Source organism: Gobius niger (assembly GCF_951799975.1).
Source record: "Gobius niger genome assembly, chromosome: 20".
Lineage (NCBI taxonomy): Eukaryota > Metazoa > Chordata > Actinopteri > Gobiiformes > Gobiidae > Gobius > Gobius niger.
The window spans coordinates 400119-424707 of NC_136871.1; the positions used below are offsets into that span (position 1 = coordinate 400119).

The 24589-nt window shown below is 45.1% G+C and overlaps 1 protein-coding gene across 1 annotated transcript; it reads right to left on the minus strand.

Annotated features, from left to right (window-relative positions):
- Positions 1-95: 95 nt before the first annotated feature.
- On the minus strand, positions 96-21180 carry tomm34 (translocase of outer mitochondrial membrane 34). The gene is made up of 8 exons (XM_079579336.1): positions 21162-21180; positions 19220-19364; positions 17562-17661; positions 16113-16265; positions 14887-15041; positions 13459-13606; positions 10007-10133; positions 96-303 (listed from the first exon to the last, which is right to left on the minus strand). Exons 2-8 carry the CDS (start codon positions 19347-19349, stop codon positions 202-204), a joined length of 915 nt encoding a protein of 304 aa, XP_079435462.1. The 5' UTR covers positions 19350-19364; positions 21162-21180; the 3' UTR covers positions 96-201.
- Between the last annotated feature and the right edge of the window lie 3409 nt (positions 21181-24589).

A 24589-nucleotide genomic window follows, 5' to 3' on the forward strand; every position in this document is an offset into this window, starting at 1 on the left:
ATTTCAGATTAAACGCTCAGATTGAGAACTTCCCTAAACTTTCCACGACCTTTGCAAAGGAGTGAAAGTTAAGCCTCAGAAACGTGTTAAAAATGGTCAAAATAAAGGTCAAACCGAACATTTCCTTTGCGTGACAGCGGCGTGGGTCAGAGAGCGGACCGTGTGACCGTGAGGAGCCGCTCTGATTGGACGGCTCCCGCGTCACTTCTTCTTCTGCACTTCCTGGAGCAGCTTCAGCGCCGCCGCGTTCTTCGGTTCGATTCTCAGCAGATTGTTCAAGTCGTCGATGCAGGATTTGAGATTCTGGAACGAGAAACGGTGGGAAAATCAGACGGTGAGAACGATCGGAGCAGGATCTGCAGAGTTAAGTCACATTTAAGACTTTTTAAGACTTTAAAGACTTTTAAGACACAGAATCTCAGAAATAAGACCTGTTTTTGAACAATATATAAATGGACTGTAAAGAAAATCACTGTCACAGGAATCCAAGTGTCAAACTGTTGTTTCTGATTCCACAGTGGTTCAAATGTAAGAACTTCATTTTTCACATTAGGCATTTTAACCATTCAAGTTTTAACCTAATCCCATAGTAAGAATATTGAGATTGAATAATTACTCACAATGATCGACTGAATGAAAGAAAACAGCAGATGTTTAGTTTGTGTATTTAAAATGCTTTGTAAAACTTGAGCTGGTTAAACATTCACTGTTTCTAAAAATAAAAGCAGCTTTTCCACTCGTTTGCAAAGAACAAAACACTGTCAACTTTACAACTAATTATCATCATAATTATTTTAATGATATTATTATTGGTCCAGAGTCTAGTCTGGGTTTGATGTTTCCTAAACTTGTCAGATGTTTTGATGAACAGACTGAAGTTTGCCCTGTGGGAGGTGGAAGGCGGGGCTTAGGCAGACCTGACCGCGGGTTGAGAAGGAGGCGACTTTCGGCCTCCAGCTCAAGCCGTCGAATTCTCACACTGGTTTCGGCCTCAATTTCAAGTTTCCTAAAGTCTAGTTGTAACTCCAGTTGGGCCTTGCGCTCCTGCTCCTCCTCTGCGGCCTCCATTTTAAGCTGTTCCAAGCGTACTCGATGCCGAGAAGAGGCTTAACCGAGCCGGAGGAGACGGGGGAGAAAGAGCTGGTGAACGGTGGAACCTCCCGTCCTCCAACCTCAGCAACAGCCCCTCCCGCCCGAGGAGGGCTTGGAAACCGCTCCTCAGCTTTTGGAGTGGAGCTGGCCAGCCCGGAGCTACTGACCGGTTATTCCACAGTGGAGCCGGCAGCCTCAACGTCCACCGCGCCCTGAGAACCTGGCCCACCGACCAGGCAGCGATCACTTCCTGCAGCTCACCTTTCTTTTGAGTTTTATCGATTGGAATTGTGTGCGACTCAGCATACTGAATTAATTCATCTTTTTTGTACTTGCCCAACTCTTCAAGAGAAATCAAAGGCAGCTCCCGCTTTTGGGCTTAGCCATTTTTTGAGTTTTACCCACTTGGTCCTGCGACCTACAAAAAAAAAACCCATTCTGTAAAAAATTTTTGTTGCAATTTTAGTCTCTGGACAATGGGTTTAAACCAGGGGGGCCCAAACTTTTTGTCTCCGAGGGCCAAAATGAAAAAGTGCCTGTGGGTCGCGGGCCAAACACGGCGATGTCAAGCGTGAAACACATAACTGCAAATAATAAAAGTGACTTTATTTTCTTATATATATGTATACATTTGCATTTAATTCTATCTATGCAACTTACCTCTTAACTCCCGCCTGAACCGAGAGGATCTTTTTTCTCATGTCATCAGATTTTTTTTCCATCATTTTTTGTTGGATATTCAACTCATTTTTGTAACTTATTTGTCATTTTTTGGTCCATTTTTCATCAAATTTTTGTCATTTTTTGTCACATTTTTGTCACATTTCCATCATTGTTTTCGTCTCAGTTTTGTTGCTATTTTCACAGCTTTTTTTTCCAGAAGCTTTGGGATTGGGGTAAAGCCAAACTGGAGAAAATGTGCTCGGTTAAGGTGGGAGTTAAGGGGTTAAACATGCTACAAAAGCCTAGTTTTAGTAGAACAAAATCAATTATTGTAGCAATATAGAGCAAAATGGAAACAGCAGCACCACCTGTACCTGCAGTGACTTTAGCTCATTCACTTCTTTAAGTCAAAGAAAATGCCAGATTAGATCATTTTGAAAGTGTCAGTTCAGCATAAATTATTTTATAAGTCATAGATGTCAACGATTTTTGCAAAAAAAAGTTGGAAAAATGGGAAAGTTGATGCTACGACGCTGTGATTGATAAACACCAAGACACCAGAACAGTGTTTCCTTAACTTTGTGAAAGGAGTGAAACAGCGCCCCCAATTTGACGCTCGTGGTCAAAAAGTGTACTGCATTTATATTTGCCATTGAAAATGAACGGGAGAGAGTTATTGACCAGATGCGGCGCAAAAGTAGGTCACCCTCTGGCACTTTGGGCACCCCTGGTCTAAAGTAACAGGAATTTGACTTTCCTTCTGTCCCTGAGCAGAGGAGCGTTCGCTTTGTGTTTCCCAACATTTGGATAAACTTTATTGTGAATGAAGCCGTTCATGACCTTGAGTTGGATATTTACAGTGAAGGATTATCTCCACGTTGTTTCATATTGGACGTGTCTTTCACCGACAGCAGCATCACGGATCCATCACCTCGCTCATGTTCTGGATCCTAAACTCTGCTGACTTCAGTGGTTTGATTGGGTGGATAAAGCTCTGGGGGAGAGTTCTTCTGCCTCCACTATCGCGCCTCACCTGCAGCTCTCTGTGTCTCACCTGCAGCTCTCTGTGTGTCTCACCTGCAGCTCTCTGTGTGTCTCACCTGCAGCTCTCTGTGCGCCTCACCTGCAGCTCTCTCTGTGTCTCACCTGCAGCTCTCTGTGTGTCTCACCTGCAGCTCTCTGTGTGTCTCACCTGCAGCTCTCTGTGCGCCTCACCTGCAGCTCTCTCTGTGTCTCACCTGCAGCTCTCTGTGTGTCTCACCTGCAGCTCTCTGTGTGTCTCACCTGCAGCTCTCTGTGTGTCTCACCTGCAGCTCTCTGTGTGTCTCACCTGCAGCTCTCTGTGTGTCTCACCTGCAGCTCTCTCTCTGTGTGTGTCTCACCTGCAGCTCTCTGTGTGTCTCACCTGCAGCTCTCTGTGTGTCTCACCTGCAGCTCTCTGAGTGTCTCACCTGCAGCTCTCTGTGTGTCTCACCTGCAGCTCTCTCTCTGTGTGTCTCACCTGCAGCTCTCTCTGTGTGTCTCACCTGCAGCTCTCTGTGACTCACCTGCAGCTCTCTGTGTGTCTCACCTGCAGCTCTCTGTGTGTCTCACCTGCAGCTCTCTGTGTGTCTCACCTGCAGCTCTCTCTCTGTGTGTGTCTCACCTGCAGCTCTCTGTGTGTCTCACCTGCAGCTCTCTGTGTGTCTCACCTGCAGCTCTCTGTGTGTCTCACCTGCAGCTCTCTGTGCGCCTCACCTGCAGCTCTCTCTGTGTCTCACCTGCAGCTCTCTCTCTGTGTGTCTCACCTGCAGCTCTCTGTGTGTCTCACCTGCAGCTCTCTCTCTGTGTGTGTCTCACCTGCAGCTCTCTGTGTGTCTCACCTGCAGCTCTCTGTGTGTCTCACCTGCAGCTCTCTGTGTGTCTCACCTGCAGCTCTCTCTGTGTGTCTCACCTGCAGCTCTCTGTGTGTCTCACCTGCAGCTCTCTGTGTGTCTCACCTGCAGCTCTCTCTGTGCGCCTCACCTGCAGCTCTCTCTGTGTCTCACCTGCAGCTCTCTCTCTGTGTGTCTCACCTGCAGCTCTCTGTGTGTCTCACCTGCAGCTCTCTGTGTCTCACCTGCAGCTCTCTGTGTGTCTCACCTGCAGCTCTCTGTGACTCACCTGCAGCTCTCTGTGTGACTCACCTGCAGCTCTCTGTGACTCACCTGCAGCTCTCTGTGTGTCTCACCTGCAGCTCTCTGTGTGTCTCACCTGCAGCTCTCTGTGTGTCTCACCTGCAGCTCTCTGTGTGTCTCACCTGCAGCTCTCTGTGTGTCTCACCTGCAGCTCTCTCTGTGTGTCTCACCTGCAGCTCTCTCTGTGTGTCTCACCTGCAGCTCTCTCTGTGTGTCTCACCTGCAGCTCTCTGTGTGTCTCACCTGCAGCTCTCTCTCTGTGTCTCACCTGCAGCTCTCTCTCTGTGTCTCACCTGCAGCTCTCTCTGTGTGTCTCACCTGCAGCTCTCTCTCTGTGTGTCTCACCTGCAGCTCTCTCTCTGTGTGTCTCACCTGCAGCTCTCTCTGTGTCTCACCTGCAGCTCTCTGTGTGTCTCACCTGCAGCTCTCTCTGTGTGTCTCACCTGCAGCTCTCTCTCTGTGTGTCTCACCTGCAGCTCTCTCTGTGTCTCACCTGCAGCTCTCTGTGTGTCTCACCTGCAGCTCTCTCTCTGTGTCTCACCTGCAGCTCTCTCTGTGTGACTCACCTGCAGCTCTCTGTGTGTCTCACCTGCAGCTCTCTCTGTGTGTCTCACCTGCAGCTCTCTCTCTGTGTGTCTCACCTGCAGCTCTCTCTGTGTCTCACCTGCAGCTCTCTGTGTGTCTCACCTGCAGCTCTCTCTCTGTGTGTCTCACCTGCAGCTCTCTCTGTGTCTCACCTGCAGCTCTCTGTGTGTCTCACCTGCAGCTCTCTCTGTGTGTCTCACCTGCAGCTCTCTCTCTGTGTGTCTCACCTGCAGCTCTCTCTGTGTCTCACCTGCAGCTCTCTGTGTGTCTCACCTGCAGCTCTCTCTCTGTGTCTCACCTGCAGCTCTCTCTGTGTGACTCACCTGCAGCTCTCTGTGTGTCTCACCTGCAGCTCTCTGTGTGTCTCACCTGCAGCTCTCTCTGTGTCTCACCTGCAGCTCTCTCTCTGTGTGTCTCACCTGCAGCTCTCTGTGTGTCTCACCTGCAGCTCTCTGTGTGTCTCACCTGCAGCTCTCTGTGTGTCTCACCTGCAGCTCTCTCTCTGTGTCTCACCTGCAGCTCTCTCTCTGTGTCTCACCTGCAGCTCTCTCTGTGTGTCTCACCTGCAGCTCTCTGTGTGTCTCACCTGCAGCTCTCTCTCTGTGTCTCACCTGCAGCTCTCTGTGTGTCTCACCTGCAGCTCTCTCTGTGTCTCACCTGCAGCTCTCTCTCTGTGTGTCTCACCTGCAGCTCTCTGTGTGTCTCACCTGCAGCTCTCTGTGTGTCTCACCTGCAGCTCTCTGTGTGTCTCACCTGCAGCTCTCTCTCTGTGTGACTCACCTGCAGCTCTCTCTGTGTGTCTCACCTGCAGCTCTCTGTGTGTCTCACCTGCAGCTCTCTGTGTGTCTCACCTGCAGCTCTCTCTCTGTGTCTCACCTGCAGCTCTCTCTCTGTGTGTCTCACCTGCAGCTCTCTGTGTGTCTCACCTGCAGCTCTCTCTCTGTGTCTCACCTGCAGCTCTCTCTCTGTGTGTCTCACCTGCAGCTCTCTGTGTGTCTCACCTGCAGCTCTCTCTGTGTGTGTCTCACCTGCAGCTCTCTCTGTGTGTCTCACCTGCAGCTCTCTGTGTGTCTCACCTGCAGCTCTCTGTGTGTCTCACCTGCAGCTCTCTGTGTGTCTCACCTGCAGCTCTCTGTGTGTCTCACCTGCAGCTCTCTGTGCGACTCACCTGCAGCTCTCTGTGTCTCACCTGCAGCTCTCTGTGCGACTCACCTGCAGCTCTCTCTGTGTGTGTCTCACCTGCAGCTCTCTCTGTGTGTCTCACCTGCAGCTCTCTGTGTGTCTCACCTGCAGCTCTCTCTGTGTGTCTCACCTGCAGCTCTCTGTGTCTCACCTGCAGCTCTCTCTCTGTGTCTCACCTGCAGCTCTCTGTGTGTCTCACCTGCAGCTCTCTGTGTGTCTCACCTGCAGCTCTCTCTGTGTGACTCACCTGCAGCTCTCTCTGTGTGTCTCACCTGCAGCTCTCTCTCTGTGTGTGTCTCACCTGCAGCTCTCTGTGTCTCACCTGCAGCTCTCTGTGCGACTCACCTGCAGCTCTCTCTGTGTGTGTCTCACCTGCAGCTCTCTCTGTGTGTCTCACCTGCAGCTCTCTGTGTGTCTCACCTGCAGCTCTCTCTCTGTGTCTCACCTGCAGCTCTCTCTGTGTGTGTCTCACCTGCAGCTCTCTCTGTGTGTCTCACCTGCAGCTCTCTCTGTGTCTCACCTGCAGCTCTCTGTGCGACTCACCTGCAGCTCTCTCTGTGTGTGTCTCACCTGCAGCTCTCTCTGTGTGTCTCACCTGCAGCTCTCTGTGTGTCTCACCTGCAGCTCTCTGTGTGTCTCACCTGCAGCTCTCTGTGTGTCTCACCTGCAGCTCTCTCTCTGTGTGTCTCACCTGCAGCTCTCTCTCTGTGTGTGTCTCACCTGCAGCTCTCTGTGTGTCTCACCTGCAGCTCTCTGTGTGTCTCACCTGCAGCTCTGTGTGTGTCTCACCTGCAGCTCTCTGTGTGTCTCACCTGCAGCTCTCTGTGTGTCTCACCTGCAGCTCTCTGTGTGTCTCACCTGCAGCTCTCTCTGTGTGTCTCACCTGCAGCTCTCTGTGTGTCTCACCTGCAGCTCTCTGTGTGTGTCTCACCTGCAGCTCTCTGTGACTCACCTGCAGCTCTCTGTGTGTGACTCACCTGCAGCTCTCTGTGTGTGTCTCACCTGCAGCTCTCTGTGTGTCTCACCTGCAGCTCTCTGTGTGTGTCTCACCTGCAGCTCTCTGTGTGTCTCACCTGCAGCTCTCTGTGTGTCTCACCTGCAGCTCTCTGTGTGTCTCACCTGCAGCTCTCTCTGTGTGTCTCACCTGCAGCTCTCTCTGTGTGCCTCACCTGCAGCTCTCTGAGTGTCTCACCTGCAGCTCTCTGTGTGTCTCACCTGCAGCTCTCTGTGTGTCTCACCTGCAGCTCTCTGAGTGTCTCACCTGCAGCTCTCTGTGTGTCTCACCTGCAGCTCTCTCTGTGTGTCTCACCTGCAGCTCTCTGTGTGTGTCTCACCTGCAGCTCTCTGTGTGTCTCACCTGCAGCTCTCTGTGTGCCTCACCTGCAGCTCTCTGTGTGTCTCACCTGCAGCTCTCTCTCTGTGTGTCTCACCTGCAGCTCTCTGTGTGTCTCACCTGCAGCTCTCTCTCTGAGTGTCTCACCTGCAGCTCTCTGTGTGTCTCACCTGCAGCTCTCTCTCTGTGTGTCTCACCTGCAGCTCTCTCTCTGTGTGTCTCACCTGCAGCTCTCTGTGTGTCTCACCTGCAGCTCTCTCTCTGTGTGTCTCACCTGCAGCTCTCTGTGTGTCTCACCTGCAGCTCTCTCTCTGAGTGTCTCACCTGCAGCTCTCTGTGTGTCTCACCTGCAGCTCTCTGTGTGTGTCTCACCTGCAGCTCTCTCTGTGTGTCTCACCTGCAGCTCTCTCTGTGTGTCTCACCTGCAGCTCTCTGTGTGTCTCACCTGCAGCTCTCTCTGTGTGTCTCACCTGCAGCTCTCTCTGTGTGTCTCACCTGCAGCTCTCTGTGTGTCTCACCTGCAGCTCTCTCTCTGTGTGTCTCACCTGCAGCTCTCTCTCTGTGTGTCTCACCTGCAGCTCTCTCTGTGTGTCTCACCTGCAGCTCTCTCTGTGTGACTCACCTGCAGCTCTCTGTGTGACTCACCTGCAGCTCTCTGTGTGACTCACCTGCAGCTCTCTCTCTGTGTGTCTCACCTGCAGCTCTCTGTGTGTCTCACCTGCAGCTCTCTGTGTGTCTCACCTGCAGCTCTCTGTGTGTGTCTCACCTGCAGCTCTCTCTGTGTGTGTCTCACCTGCAGCTCTCTCTGTGTGTCTCACCTGCAGCTCTCTGTGCGACTCACCTGCAGCTCTCTCTGTGTGTCTCACCTGCAGCTCTCTGTGCGACTCACCTGCAGCTCTCTCTGTGTGACTCACCTGCAGCTCTCTGTGTGTCTCACCTGCAGCTCTCTCTGTGCGTCTCACCTGCAGCTCTCTCTCTGTGTGTGTCTCACCTGCAGCTCTCTGTGTGTCTCACCTGCAGCTCTCTGTGTGTCTCACCTGCAGCTCTCTGTGTGTCTCACCTGCAGCTCTCTGTGTGTCTCACCTGCAGCTCTCTCTCTGAGTGTCTCACCTGCAGCTCTCTCTCTGAGTGTCTCACCTGCAGCTCTCTCTCTGTGTGTCTCACCTGCAGCTCTCTGTGTGTGCCTCACCTGCAGCTCTCTCTCTGAGTGTCTCACCTGCAGCTCTCTCTCTGTGTGTCTCACCTGCAGCTCTCTGTGTGTGTCTCACCTGCAGCTCTCTGTGTGTCTCACCTGCAGCTCTCTGTGTGTCTCACCTGCAGCTCTCTGTGTGTCTCACCTGCAGCTCTCTCTCTGAGTGTCTCACCTGCAGCTCTCTCTCTGTGTGTCTCACCTGCAGCTCTCTCTGTGTGTCTCACCTGCAGCTCTCTGTGCGCCTCACCTGCAGCTCTCTGTGTGTCTCACCTGCAGCTCTCTGTGTGTCTCACCTGCAGCTCTCTGTGTGACTCACCTGCAGCTCTCTCTGTGTGTCTCACCTGCAGCTCTCTGTGTGCCTCACCTGCAGCTCTCTGTGTGTCTCACCTGCAGCTCTCTGTGTGCCTCACCTGCAGCTCTCTGTGTGTCTCACCTGCAGCTCTCTGTGTGTCTCACCTGCAGCTCTCTGTGTGTCTCACCTGCAGCTCTCTGTGACTCACCTGCAGCTCTCTGTGTGTCTCACCTGCAGCTCTCTGTGTGTCTCACCTGCAGCTCTCTGTGTCTCACCTGCAGCTCTCTGTGTCTCACCTGCAGCTCTCTGTGTGTCTCACCTGCAGCTCTCTGTGTGTCTCACCTGCAGCTCTCTGTGTGTCTCACCTGCAGCTCTCTGTGTGCCTCACCTGCAGCTCTCTGTGTGTCTCACCTGCAGCTCTCTGTGTGCCTCACCTGCAGCTCTCTGTGTGTCTCACCTGCAGCTCTCTGTGTGTCTCACCTGCAGCTCTCTGTGTGTCTCACCTGCAGCTCTCTGTGTCTCACCTGCAGCTCTCTGTGTGTCTCACCTGCAGCTCTCTGTGTGTCTCACCTGCAGCTCTCTGTGTGACTCACCTGCAGCTCTCTGTGTGACTCACCTGCAGCTCTCTCTCTGTGTGACTCACCTGCAGCTCTCTGTGTGACTCACCTGCAGCTCTCTCTGTGTGACTCACCTGCAGCTCTCTGTGTGTCTCACCTGCAGCTCTCTGTGTGTCTCACCTGCAGCTCTCTCTGTGTGTCTCACCTGCAGCTCTCTCTGTGTGACTCACCTGCAGCTCTCTGTGTGACTCACCTGCAGCTCTCTGTGTGACTCACCTGCAGCTCTCTCTCTGTGTGACTCACCTGCAGCTCTCTCTGTGTGACTCACCTGCAGCTCTCTCTGTGTGTCTCACCTGCAGCTCTCTCTGTGTGTCTCACCTGCAGCTCTCTGTGTGTCTCACCTGCAGCTCTCTGTGTGTCTCACCTGCAGCTCTCTCTGTGTGACTCACCTGCAGCTCTCTCTCTGTGTGACTCACCTGCAGCTCTCTGTGTGACTCACCTGCAGCTCTCTGTGTGACTCACCTGCAGCTCTCTGTGTGACTCACCTGCAGCTCTCTCTGTGTGACTCACCTGCAGCTCTCTCTGTGTGTCTCACCTGCAGCTCTCTCTGTGTGACTCACCTGCAGCTCTCTGTGTGACTCACCTGCAGCTCTCTGTGTGACTCACCTGCAGCTCTCTCTCTGTGTGACTCACCTGCAGCTCTCTCTGTGTGACTCACCTGCAGCTCTCTGTGTGTCTCACCTGCAGCTCTCTGTGTGTCTCACCTGCAGCTCTCTGTGTGTCTCACCTGCAGCTCTCTGTGTGTCTCACCTGCAGCTCTCTCTCTCTGTGACTCACCTGCAGCTCTCTGTGTGCCTCACCTGCAGCTCTCTGTGTGCGCCTCACCTGCAGCTCTCTGTGTCTCACCTGCAGCTCTCTGTGTGCCTCACCTGCAGCTCTCTGTGTGCGCCTCACCTGCAGCTCTCTGTGCGCCTGAGCCCGTCTGTACAGAGCCTTGATGTTGGACGAGTCCATGTTGAGAGCGTGAGCACAGTCCGTCACTGCGTCTCTGGGCTGCTTCACCGACAGGAAACACAGGGCTCTGCAGCACAAAGAGACAGTCAGCAGGTTTATACAGGTCCCCGACACGTGTTTTACTCACACAGATCTCACACATTTGGACTAAAAGGGACAGAAACATCAGCTCTCATCGGTCTGATCTCAGCCGATGACGAGGCGATCGCTCAACACGACATTAGCAAAACAAAGGAGCTCGTGGTGGACTTTCCTAAGAGCTGGAACACGATCATCCCGTCAACATCAAGGAAACACCAGTGGAGAGCTCTTCCACGTTTTCCCTATTTAAATATGGTTACGTGAAGTGTTCCACTACAAAGTATAATTACACACAATTAAACAATGTGGATTTTCTAAGCGGATAAAAGGGGGAACTATATTGTAAGGCGGAATAATACCAGGAGTAGTTTGGCATCCGCACAGTAAAGTGAAGATTACTGCGCGGATTTCAAACTTGTTTTTTGTCATTTTTTGTACCAAATATTGTCATTTTTTTTTTGTCATTTTTTGTGTTTTTTTTTGTCATTTTTTGTGTTTTTTTTTCATTTTTTGTGTTTTTTTTGTGTTTTTTGTCGTTTTTTGTGTTTTTTTGTCATTTTTTGTGTTTTTTTGTCATTTTTTGTGTTTTTTTTTGTCGTTTTTTGTGTTTTTTTTTTCATTTTTTGTGTTTTTTTTGTCATTTTTGTGTTTTTTTGTCATTTTTTGTGTTTTTTTGTGATTTTTTGTGTTTTTTTGTCATTTTTTGTGTTTTTTTTTTGTCATTTTTTGTGTGTTTTTTTCATTTTTTGTGTTTTTTTTGTGTTTTTTGTGTTTTTTTTTCATTTTTTGTGTTTTTTTTGTCATTTTTTGTGTTTTTTTGTCATTTTTTGTGTGTTTTTTGTCATTTTTTGTGTTTTTTTTGTCATTTTTGTGGGTTTTTTTGTCGTTTTTTGTGTTTTTTTGTCATTTTTTGTGTTTTTTTGTCATTTTTTGTGTTTTTTTTTGTCGTTTTTTGTGTTTTTTTGTCATTTTTTGTGTTTTTTTTGTAATTTTTTGTGTTTTTTTTTGTCGTTTTTTGTGTTTTTTTTGTCATTTTTTGTGTTTTTTTTGTCATTTTTGTGTTTTTTTTGTCATTTTTTGTGTTTTTTTGTGATTTTTTGTGTTTTTTTTGTCATTTTTTGTGTGTTTTTTTTGTCATTTTTTGTGTTTTTTTTTCATTTTTTGTGTTTTTTTTGTCATTTTTTGTGTTTTTTTTGTGTTTTTTGTGTTTTTTTTTCATTTTTTGTGTTTTTTTTGTGTTTTTTGTGTTTTTTTTTTCATTTTTTGTTTTTTTTGTCATTTTTTGTGTTTTTTTGTCATTTTTTGTGTTTTTTTTGTCATTTTTTGTGTGTTTTTTGTCATTTTTGTGTGATTTTTTGTCGTTTTTTGTGTTTTTTTGTCATTTTTTGTGTTTTTTTGTCATTTTTTGTGTGTTTTTTTGTCGTTTTTTGTGTTTTTTTGTCATTTTTTGTGTTTTTTTGTAATTTTTTGTGTGTTTTTTGTCGTTTTTTGTGTTTTTTTGTCATTTTTTGTGGGTTTTTTGTCATTTTTTGTGTTTTTTTGTCATTTTTTGTGGGTTTTTTGTCATTTTTTGTGTTTTTTTGTCATTTTTTTGTCATTTTTTTTGGTCATTTTTTTGTAATTTGGCATCCACACAGTAAAGTGAAGATTACTGCGCGGATGCCAAACTACTCCTGGTATTATTACGCCTTACAATATAGTTCCCCCTTTTATCCGCTTAGAAAATCCACATTGTTTAATTGTGTGTAATTATACTTTGTAGTGGAACACTTCACGTAACCATATTTAAATAGGGAAAACGTGGAAGAGCTTGGTAGCTTCTATCTTGACCTGTTTTGGAGCTATAGAGGAGAGAGGGAGAGGCTAAATGCTAACGCCGTCTGCGCTGTGTTTACGTGACTGAAGATCAGACAGGTCCTAAAGAACTCGTCTCAGCTCAGGTAAGAACATATCTCAGTGTGGAAAAACACTGGCCTGTAACTTTAATATAGAAGCTGCAGTTACACGTATGACCTGAGGTGGCAGTAGTGAGTATAAAATGACAAACTTGCATCTAGCCCCTTAATAGCTTGAATGTTCATATCTCGATATTGATAGTGGAATATCTTTCAGTCCTCGAGCACATGTCCCAGGACCTCACCGATGCCTGCACCATCTCAGACGAGTGAGAGACTTCAGACTCTGACCCGAGGTGCTAACAAACGTTTGCAGCTGCACCACTGATCCAGACCAGCAGCGTCACAGTGTGGAGGAGAGGCTGCACTGAGCGGGATCACCTGGTCTTCCTAAATCGGACGACATTTACACTCAGAGATGCGATTGTGAAGGACTGCAGCCACCCTGATAATGACCCGTTCTCCTGCTCCCATCAGAGAGACGACAAGAACAACTGAGAGCATGAGGAGAAGCTTCTATCCTGAGGCCATTACACTGCTTCATAAATCTGACTCCGAGCATGTTATACTGTGTGTATATGTGTGTGTGACAAATTAAAGGGGGGTGTTATTTCCAGCTTTCCATGTTATTCTGTCACTCCCTCATTAAAAACATGGCTGAAGTGTTGCCTTGGCACATTCACGTATTTCTGAGTAATCTGTAAAAACTCTGATGGCGGCCATTTTAGGGATAGGTTTGCCTGAGTCCTCCTAGGAACGCCCCCACCTCCTGGAGACGCCTCCGAGCTTTGGTCACCGGCCGAGTAACCAACCACTGCTCCTCAGCAGAACCCCCTCCCCACTGATGCCACAGACAGCGTGTGGAGGGGGCGTGTCTAAAGGCTCAGAGGTTCTTAAAGAGACAGAGGCCTATTTCAAGACATTCACTACAGCCATTTTATACAAGGCAGTTATTCTAATTTACTGCATTTACAGACCAACAGAAGGTTTGTCATCATTGTAGTGTGATATAGACTGGTGCTATGGGACTGAAAAAAGCAGAACACCCCCTCTTTAAAGCAGAACACCCCCTCTTTAAAGCAGAACACCCCCTCTTTAAAGCAGAACACCCCCTCTTTAAAGCAGAACACCCCCTCTTTAAAGCAGAACACCCCCTCTTTAAAGCAGAACACCCCCTCTTTAAAGCAGAAAACCCCCTCTTTAACTAAACTAATTAAAAAAGCGAAAACATGAAGAAGCGATGCAATGAAAATTCAACAAAAATGCAAAAAGGGCGTGACCAAAACAAGCCCGAAAACCAACAATAAAAAAGAAACTAGTCCCTAATTTCAAAAATGGTAAACAAATGCAAGTCATTCAAAGTGGGAGCGGCTCGTGAGGATAATAAGTGGAAAAGGGTAAAGCGGACAGCGCCACCTGTTGGTGTAGGTGGTGACTTCGTTGGGGTTGAGTTGGAGGCTCTGGCTGTATTTCTCGATGGCCTTTCTGTGCTCCCCTTTCTTCACCAGAGCGTTTCCTTCTTCCTTCAGCGTCTGCGCCCTCTTCCTGTCTTTCTCACTGGGACCTGTTCACACGGAAACACAGGCGACAACAATCAGAGAGTTTAAAAGTTTAATATACTTTATGGTTTTCTCATTAAGGCGAGACACGGCAGGTGAACAGGGGAAAATGTAAAAATGTAAAATAAATATGAGAAAAAATGTATTGCATTGTTTTGTTGGGTATTCAACTCATTTTTGTAACTTTTTTGTCATTTTTTTGTCATTTTTTGTCAAACTTTTGTAATTTTTTCATGAATTGTTTTATCAAATTTTTTATCAAATTTTATTAAAAAAATGTAAATGCAGTAAATTAGAATAACTGCCTTGTATAAAATGAGACGAAAACAATAATGGAAATGTGACAAAAATGTGACAAAAATGGGATAAAAATGTAACAAAAAAAAATACAAAAATTTGACAAAAAAATACAAAAAAATTTGAAAAAATTGACCAAAAAATTTGAAAAAAAAAAATTTGAAAAAATGTGTTGCATTTTTTCTGTCATTTTATGTTTTCACATAAAAATAAGGCATTTTGAGCATTAAAATGGCCAAAATTGCCTATATTTTGGGCAACGAAATCACAATAATGAATTGATCCAGATTAAATGTTATGGTTTTATTTTATTGACATATTAGTAACTAAAGTTTTTTCAGAGGGGATTTGGATATTTTGTTTAGTTTTTCAATAAACTAATCATCAGTGAAAAAATCTGTAAAAACTCAAATTCCGCCTGTTTTTTTGTTTCAAAGCTGAATAAATCAGGCTAGGAATTAGATATTAAAAAATCCCTCTGAAAAAAGCTTCAGAATGTTGTTGTGTCTCAGCCTGTAAAGTGTGGAGTCTGTGGGAGCTTCTATAAGGGCTCAGGCTCTGCCCGAGTGCGGCTTCTCTCATTCAGAGAAAACCAGCCCTGAAGTTTTGTAGCGAGTGCGCATGCTCGGCCCGTTCTTCCACTTTTCCGCTCCGGCGTCTCGTAGGAGGAAAAACACCATATTTGGGTGAAAGCGTCATCACGGGGCCCCTTAGCAGGACACGTGGATGTCAAATCTGTCAATATTTATGAATGAAAACCCGCGGGAAAGACGGCCTTTCTACTTCCGGGTCGCCCCCACCTCGCAGACAAAACATCATCAAATAAACATCATCATTTTTATATCTGACATGAAAACTAAGATGTAAAGGGAGGAAAACAGAGACAAATCTCCACTTCCACCACTGCGGGAAACATCAATACTTTCACCTAAAGTGTCTCGCCTTACATGTTTTATAATCAGCTCTGGGTGTTTGTGTGTGGAGGTACCGGTGTCTTTCGGGGGGGCGTTGTTCTGTTGGGGGGAGGCGGGGGAGGCGGGCTGCTGGTTTAGTTTCTCCCTCACTGACAGAGGGACTGTGGGGATGGGGGGCAGCTTCTCTCTCCATGAAGGACCGTCCGCATCCGTCAGGGCTTTGGTCATCCTGCGGGACAGAGGAAGACTTTTAGTTAAACTTTGATGCAGAAATGTGATCCAGAAACACGTAAACTTCCCTTGAAATAAGTACATTTGTCACTGACTGACGCCCTGTGTCTTTGGCCCTGCTAACCTGTAAAGCAGTTACTCCGCACCGTTTAAGTCAATTTAATTTGCATTAAAGGGATGTTTCAGGATGTTTGACACAGGGCCTCATGTCCTCGTTATCCAGAGTGTTGCTGATTTATGGAGATATTTTTTTTGTAATTCATGCAGTTCTTTTGTTTGAAGAGTTTTGCGGCGCTAGGCTAATGCAAGGCTAACGCTATGGACACAGACATGTATATGGTTAGTCTGGTGTTATCAGTGATTTGCCTCAGGTGCTCTGTGGAGCGGGTCACACTGTTTTTAATGCAGGCTAGCTGATACCATAGACATGCACTAGCCTTGCACTAGCCTAGCGCCACGAAACTCTTCAAACATAAGAACTGCATGAAATACAAAAATAATGTATAAATGTATGTAAAATGTAATGTATGTAAATGTATAAATATCTCCAGAAATCAGCGACACAAGGAAATGAGGCCCTATGTCAAAAATCCTGAAATATCCCTTTAACTTTGCATTGATAATCTTCATTATAATCATATTTAATCTGGTTCCTCTGCTTCATGGAGCTGCTCCACATGAACAAAGCTCAGAGCTGATCCTCCTCCTCAGACCTGAGGAGGAGCTCAGACCTGAGGAGGAGCTCAGGGCTGGAGAGAACGTTCATGTTTTAAAGAGCAGCTCAAGACCCGCCTTTTTAGCTCAGCTTTTAACTGACATCTATTTATTTTGTCCTAATATATAAAATATATATATGGGAGGTTGTGCAGGCGTTGTTTTAAATGTTGTGTCTGTAAAGCACTTTGTGAGACCTTTTGGCATGAAAAGTGCTTAATAAAGTTTGATTGGTTGATTATTATTATATTATTATATTATGGAGCATCCCTACTTAAACTCCCCAGTACAGATGACACTTTAGTTAAACCGTGTGGCTCAGCCCTTTAGTTAAACCGTGTGGCTCCGCTCTCACCGGTTGGTCCCGTCGTGGGCAGCTGCGATGTTACAGTCCACCTGCAGAGCCGTCTTGTAGTCCACGTAGGCCAGTCTGTAGCGCTCCAGACCCTCGTACGCCGCGGCTCGGCGCAGCAGCGACTTCACATTGAACGGGTACAACTCCAGCGACCTGCACAGCACAAGGCATTATAGGCATGATCGGCAATATCGGCAATATCGGCAGTATCGGCAGTATCGGCAGTATCGGCAGTATCGGCAATATCGGCAATATCGGCAGTATCGGCAACATCGGCAACATCGGCATTATCTGCAATATCGGCAGTATCGGCAGTATCGGCAATATCGGCAATATCGGCAGTATCGGCAGTATCGGCAATATCGGCAATATCGGCAATATCGGCAATATCGGCATTATCGGCATTATCGGCATTATCGGCATTATCGGCATTATCGGCAGTATCGGCAGTATCGGCAACATCGGCAACATCGGCAGTATCGGCAATATCGGCAATATCGGCAATATCGGCATTATCGGCATTATCGGCAGTATCGGCAGTATCGGCAGTATCGGCATTATCGGCATTATCGGCATTATCGGCATTATCGGCAATATCGGCAGTATCGGCATTATCGGCAGTATCGGCAGTATCGGCAATATCGGCAGTATCGGCATTATCGGCAGTATCGGCAGTATCGGCAATATCGGCAATATCGGCATTATCGGCAGTATCGTCACAGGAAAATACAGTACAACGGTCATTTTTGTTATTTTAGTCTTTTCTCAAATCTATTAGCTTGTTGCACAATGTGGCTACGCTAGTTCCCCTGAGCTGAGGTTGTGGATGCTAGCACTTCCTGTTCGTGTTCATGTCCATTAAGATTAGCTTAGACTCGTTCGATTCATCGTATTTCCTACAGACTCTGGTGGACGGTGAGTTCCTGGTAGACGATCACTTCCTGTAGGTAAACGAGTCGCTGTACAGAGTAAATGTTTCCGTAGAGGAGACGTCTATGTTCATAAGGATCAGTGAGTTTGTCTTGAAGCTAAAGGCTAACATTAATCTCATGCATTACACAATTTGAAATAGTGCCGTTTATTTAATTCTTTTATAGCATGTTAGCCTTTAGCTTCAAGACAAACTATCAATCCTTTCTGATCACAGGCGTCTCCTCTGAACTCGTTACATCAAGGTTTGAACACAGTAAATGATCATCGACCAGGAACTCACTGCCCACAACGTAATCTTTAGAAAATATGATTATTATTCCAGTAAAAGAATACAGACAGGAAGTACTGGCGCTCACAACTTCAGGTCCGAGGAGCTAGCATAGCCACATTGTGCAACAAGCCAATTGTGAGTAATTACAAATGCACGAGGCTAAAACGATGTTGTTCGACCCACGTTCTGACACGCAGCCTGGCAAAGTCAGACTGAAACCCTTGATTTGGTGAGAAAAGTCTTACGTGGTGCAGTCTTTGACACACTCTGTGCAGTTTCCGTCCTTCAGAAAACTGGCCGCGCGGTTTGAATACAGAATCGCCAAATCCTCCGGACTCTTCTGAGCTGGACACAAGATACAGGAAAACAAGTCACACATTGATAAGACGATCCATAAAAAAGGCATTCAAGGTTTTCAGCTTTTTTTCCTCCCAAACAATTAAGTGTAAACCTTTATTTTAGTTTATTTTAGTTTATTTGAGCTGTTCACAGTCGTGTTAGTTACAAAAGTCAAGCTCAAAAGGAGAATCCTGAATCAAGGAAGCTTATGCGTATCTACCCTTATCTTCATTACTCAATAACAACCGCATCCAACTATTTACATTACATTGATAAAGTTATCACAAAATATGCAAAATTCAAGTACTGTATAATCATGGTCATGCCCAGACACACACGAGCGTGAACCTGGATGAGTTTATCAGTAATATAGTCACAATTTGCAGCATTTGTGGTGGTAAGAGCTTGTAGCTACTTTCCACATCAAACATATACTGTTATTATAGTTATACGTCTATTGTACAAGCAGCATGTCTACATCTGTATAGAGGTCTGGAATGTTACCATGGAGATCCGCCATCTTTGCAGCTGTTAGCAAACATTTCCATAGACTAACATTAGCTAAAAACAGTATAAAAAGTGGAGAAAACAGCTCCGTTAGCTGCTGAGTTACTGATGATAAATAAACTCACTGTGGCGTCCAAGTGATTTAGTGTGAACAATAACGAGAACAAGAACTTTAAAAATCTACATTAGTTTACAATTGCTGCTCCCATAATGCTTAGCGATCACATTCCCGAACTCTATTGCACGAGCGGCATGTTTACATCTGTATTAAAGGAACAGGCCAGCGTTTCTCCACACTGAGATATGTTCTTACCTGAGCTGTGACGAGTTCTTTAGGACCTGTCTGATCTTCAGTCACGTAAACACAGCGCAGACGGCGTTAGCATTTAGCCTCTCCCTCTCTCCTCTATAGCTCCAAAACAGGTCAAGATAGAAGCTACCAAGCTCTTCCACGTTTTCCCTATTTAAATATGGTTACGTGAAGTGTTCCACTACAAAGTATAATTACACACAATTAAACAATGTGGATTTTCTAAGCGGAAAAAAGGGGGGACTATATTGTAAGGCGTAAGAGAGGGAGAGGCTAAATGCTAACGCCGTCTGCGCTGTGTTTACGTGACTGAAGATCAGACAGGTCCTAAAGAACTCGTCACAGCTCAGGTAAGAACATATCTCAGTGTGGAGAAACACTGGCCTGTTCCTTTAAAAAGAAGGATAACATTAACACGGCATCTTGCATATTACTAAACCACAACAAGTAGAAACACAAGAACGTTTTCTACATTGATCAAGTACAACAATATCAAAAGTCAGTATGTAAGTGGTAATTTGGTATTTAGGAAGTTTACACCTGATGTTAGCAAATACAAATCATTACTGACATGACCAGGCTCCATCTTGTTATTATTCACTTCTTTCAATTATTATTACTATTATTATTACTATAACCTTGGCAGTCATTTAGCAGCATTTGGACAAGCTGCAGAATCACTTAAATGCAGGATTCTGTCACAGTAAGGGCCCTAAACCGTAAATTAACTACATGCCATAGTCTTACCAGCCTTCTCGAGCTCCTTGATGGCCTGGTTGTAGAAGTTGGTGGCTTCTCCATACTGCCCCGTCTTAAAGCACTCATTTCCAGACTGTTTCAGAGCGGACCATGACTGGGACTTTCTCTTAGGGGCCATCTTTAAAGCTATATCCTGAAAGAGAGAAGACACTGTGACTTTGTTGTTCTCATTAAACATAACTTAAACATTCCAGTGATGATTTCTCTCATGTTATAACCTGTCGTGGTGTACGTCATTGCCAAAGCTTATGAGGATTCTGTAATGATTATTCCATTAATGCAGCGTCGCAGGGAACCAGGGGCGGACTGGCCATATGTTCATTCTGGAAGAGCACAGAGGGGCCCCCGGTCCCGCCTTAACCGAGCTTTACCCAAATCTAAAAGCTAAAAAGAAAAGCATCAAAAGAGCGACAGAAAAAGAGGATGAAAACAAAGCTAAAATGTGCCGGAAAAAAGTGATGAAAAATGTGATGAAAAGTCAACAAAAAGTGACAAAAATTCAATAAAAAAATTGGCAAAAATTCAACTAAAAAAATGACAAAAATTCAACAAAAAATGACAAAAATTCAACAAAAAGTGACAAAAATTCAACTAAAAAGTGACAAAAATTCAACAAAAAATGACAAAATTCAACAAGAAAGTGACAAAAATTCAATAAAAAAATTGGCAAAAATTCAACAAGAAAATGACAAAAATTCAACAAGAAAATGACAAAAATTAAACTAAAATTAAACTAAAATTCAACTAAAAAATGCCAAAAATTCAACAAAAAATGACAAAAATTCAATAAAAAATGTGACAAAAATTCAACTAAAAATGACAAAAATTCAACTAAAAAATGACAAAAATTCAATAAAAAAAATGACAAAAATTCAACTAAAAAATGACAAAAATTCAATAAAAAATGACAAAAATTCAACAAAAAATGACAAAAATTCAACTAAAAATGACAAAAATTCAACTAAAAAATGACAAAAATTCAACTAAAAACTGACAAAAATTCTATAAAAAAAGTGGCAAAAATTCAACAAAAAATGACAAAAATTCAACAAAAAGTAACAAAATTTCAACTAAAAAATGACAAAAATTCAATAAAAAAAATGACAAAAATTCAACTAAAATTCAACTAAAATTCAACTAAAAAGTGGCAAAAATTCAACAAAAAATGACTAAAATTCAACAAAAAGCCACAAAAAGTAATGAAGAAACAACAAAACTATGACAAAAAATGCGACGACTTGACAAAAAGTTGCATCACTTTGTAGGTCTCAGCTTTCAAATGAGGCGTTACACTGTTGCTCTCCAGCCGAGAAGCTTTTAGATTTGGGTAAAGCCGAACTGGCGAAAATGCGCTCCGTTAAGGTTAAGGTAATGCAAATTTACGCTCATTTGGGCCAGGGCTGTTTTTCAGTCCCAGCCCCTGCAGGGAACTGAACCTTTGCCTATGACATATACATTAAAATGAGAAAACGCTCAACACAAATACTTTCTATTTTAATCTGAAAGGCGCCTTGTTGTGGTCATTCAATTGAGTTATAACCAATAGATTAGATACATTTATTAAAGGTAATTAAACAATCGAAATAGTACAAGCAAGATACAAAAAACCTGTTTATTAACGTAACACTAGATGTTTGCTAACTTATGCTAAACGGAAGTAGCATTCGAGTAGCCGGGTGTTGCGACCGTTTTAGCACCACCTTTTAAACGTCTACATTACGTTCCCTGACAAAACCGAAACTGAAGCACATCACGCACAACATTTCGCCACGAGTTTAAAACGAATGGTTAATACACTGTCGTGACGGTGTAAAACGTGAAGTAGACACGCAAAAGAGGCAAATCGAGTCACGGACTGAACCGGAGAGGGATGCGAAAACTGCCCCAACACCAGCTAAGTCACGCTGCCCGATGCTAATGCTAAACTCACCGAGTGTCGGAGGCGAACGCGCCGCGGGGGAAGCTCCTCTTGTCCTCGGATCTCTGCTCCCGGTTCTCACCCGTGTAACCCTGGTCCAGGCGTTATGTCACGATCGCTGACATAGTTCGGTGTTTTGTCCCGGTTAAAAGCAAGTTCCCGGTTAGCTCCGACCCCACGCCGAGGGGATGCGCTGCGCTCTGGCCGGGAGGGGGTGCGCGAGTTGCCGGGTGTCTCCAGTAACTTCTCCGCTTTCCAGAAATGGACAGAGAGGCAGGGCTGGGGTATCGCTTTCGTTTCAGGCGTGTGTTCTGCACGGGCTGCACTCCGGGGGAAAGCGCCCCCATGCGGCCGAATCAGGCACAAGCGTCCGATAGAAATGTGCACAGTGCAAGTCACGCTGCACGTGGTCTGGGCCGGATTTGTATTATTATTATTTATTATTATTATTATGGGCTTTAATATAGTTACTGACCGTGTCGTGATTCTGCCAACGTATGTTATGGTTTCACTTTTGAAAAATGGAAAGTAAAGAATGAACCAACAGCACTTTCCCTTCACAGCAAGTCGGGATTTTTGCGCATTTATTTATTTTCACAATAATACATTTTTTTCTCCTTAGTTAATAAAATAAAATAGAGGCATCTAGGTTTGTGTGGCGCATGTCCGTGCCTCACAGTAACACCAAACACAGTAAAAACACAATAAAAATCAATAAAACAAATAATTTGTTACAATTACACTTAAGGCGAGACCCTGCAGGTGAATAGGGGAAAAGATGTATATTTACAGATTTCAATGTGAAACTGCTGCTGTCGATCACTGGCATAAATGTGAGGAAAAAATACAGTTTTCTGTCATTTTATCTTTTCATATAAGAACAAGGTGTTTTATGCCTAAAAATGCCCCAAATTTCCCATCTTTTCGGCGACGAAATCTGAATGAACAGAGCTACATTCAAATGTATGGTTTCATTTTATTGATGAATGAGTTGCCAAGACTTTCTCAGAGGGGATTTAGGATTTCTTGTTTAGTTTTAAAATAAGCTGTTTTTTAGTGGAAAAAATGTGTAAAAATGTAATTTTTGCCTTATTTTTTGACATTCAAAACTCAATAAATGGGGCTTAAAGGAACAGGCCACCGTTTTTACATACTGAGATATGTTCTTACCTAACCTTAGCCGAGTTAATATATCCCCGTCTGGTCTTTGTCCGTGCGCTCACACATACGCAGCCTCTCCCACATGTCACATAGCTCCAAAAAAGCTCACGATAGAAGTTACCAAGCTCTTCCACGTGTTCCCTATTTAAATAAAGTTACGTCAAGTGTTTTCATGCGAAGTATTTTACACAGAAATGTAACATGTCGATTTTATAAGCAGATAAAAAGGGGGACTATATTGTGAGGCGTAATGATACAGGAGCACAGCGTCCGCGTAGTAACTCCTAAAGACTTCCCCGCTCACTTCCGTCAATAAAAAAAGATATAAGTGTAAAAACGGTGGCCTATTCCTTTAAGGGATTAAATAATAAAAAATCCCTCTGAAAAAATCTTCCAAATCTTGTTCAGTCCGAGGCTGGAAAATGTGAAGTCTTTAGGTCCGACTGACGTGGACATAGTGTCGCCACAATGACAGAAACATGTGTTTGGAGAAAAAGGCCCTTGAAATTGTGTTCTCCCATATAAGTCTATGGGGGAACATTGAATCAGCGCAATATTTAAACATGTTATTGTGAAGATTAGGCATGTTTTCTGTTTCCGGGTGAAAACTTGTATGTTCAGAGACAGGTTTGGTACTCAGGGTCGAGGCCTGTCTCAGATCCTCACTGAGGCTGTTCCAGACTTTTGCTGCATGAACCTGAAACGCAGCCTCACCGTGTTTAGTCCTGACTCTGTGAACCACCAGGAGGCCCCTCCCCTCCCTGAGGTGGTTCATACAGCTGTAACATGTCAGAGATGGACTTTGGTGCCTGATCATAAAGAGACTTTTACACAAGCAGAGCTGTTTTAAACTCTATTCTCTGAGCGACAGGAAGCCAGTGCAGAGACCGGAGCACTGGACTAATGTGGTCGTATTTCCTGGTTCTGGTCAGGACTCGAGCAGCAGCGTTCTGGATGTTCTGCAGCTCTGACAGCTCGTTTAGAGAGGCCAGTGAGCAGCCGTTACAATAGTCTGACCGGCTCGAGACAGAAGCATGAACTCGTCTCTCCAAGTCTGGTTTGGACACTGTGTTTTTTATTTTGGTGATGTTTAATAGGCCGCTGATGTAATGGACTTAAAGGAATAGGCCACCGTTTTTACATACTGAGATATGTTCTTACCTAACCTTAGTCGGGTTAATATATCCCCGTCTGGTCTTTGTCCGTGCGCTCACACATACGCAGCCTCTCCCACATGTCACATAGCTCCAAAAAAGCTCACGATAGAAGCTACCGAGCTCTTCCACGTGTTCCCTATTTAAATAAAGTTACGTGAAGTGTTTTCATGCGAAGTATATTTACCCAGAAATGTAACATGTGGATTTTATAAGCAGATAAAAAGGGGGACTATATTGTGAGGCGTAATGATACGAGGAGTAAAACGTCCGCGCAGTAACTCCTAAAGGTTATTGACGGAAGTGAGCGGGGGAAGTCTTTAGGAGTTACTGCGCGGACGTTTTGCTCCTCGTATCATTACGCCTCACAATATAGTTCCCCATTTTATTTGCTTATAAAATCGACATGTTACATTTCTGTGTAAATATACTTGGCATGAAAACACTTGACGTAACTTTATTTAAATAGGGAACACGTGGAAGAGCTTGGTAGCTTCTATCGTGAGCTTTTTTGGAGCTATGTGACATGTGGGAGAGGCTGCGTATGTGTGAGCGCACGGACAAAGACCAGACGGGGATATATTAACTCGGCTAAAGTGAGGTAAGAACATATCTCAGTGTGTAAAAACGGTGGCCTATTCCTTTAACATGACTGTTATTACCCCTCGATTTCTAACTTGATTTTCAGGTTCTAGTGAAAGAGCTTCAAGATGACCAATGACCTCTCTGTGTTTGTGAAAGACGATTATCTCAGTTTTATCTGTGTTTAACTGGAGGAAGTTGTTTTGCATCCACAGACTGATCAGTTTGATAATGACACAGTGAATCTCCAGGCCCGTGTTCCCCCACTGTCAGTGAAACATACATCTGAGTATCGTCTGCGTAATTGTGATACGACACATTGTTACGTGATATTAATTGACCTAACGGAAGCATGTGCAAAATGAACAAGAGGGGCCCCAGAATCGACCCCTGGGGAACCCCACAGGTCGGACTCCGCTCCCTCTTCAGTCCGACACAGCGACCGCATCACTGCTGCCGCCGCACCGATCCGTCCATCAATCCCATGTCAAATGTTTTCTTCAATTTCAGTCTAATTTTAGTCGTCTAAAATTGCATGTACAT

What these genes read in the sequence shown, in the direction of transcription:
- tomm34 (XM_079579336.1), bottom strand. Translation starts at nt 19,349, where the DNA reads ATGGCCCCTAAGAGAAAGTCCCAGTCATGGTCCGCTCTGAAACAGTCT. An exon ending in CAAGGAGCTCGAGAAGGCTG is followed by an intron (nt 17,662 to 19,219) that starts GTAAGACTATGG and finishes TCTTGTGTCCAG; the next exon opens with CTCAGAAGAGTCCGGAGGAT. An exon ending in TGTGTCAAAGACTGCACCAC is followed by an intron (nt 16,266 to 17,561) that starts GTAAGACTTTTC and finishes TGTGCTGTGCAG; the next exon opens with GTCGCTGGAGTTGTACCCGT.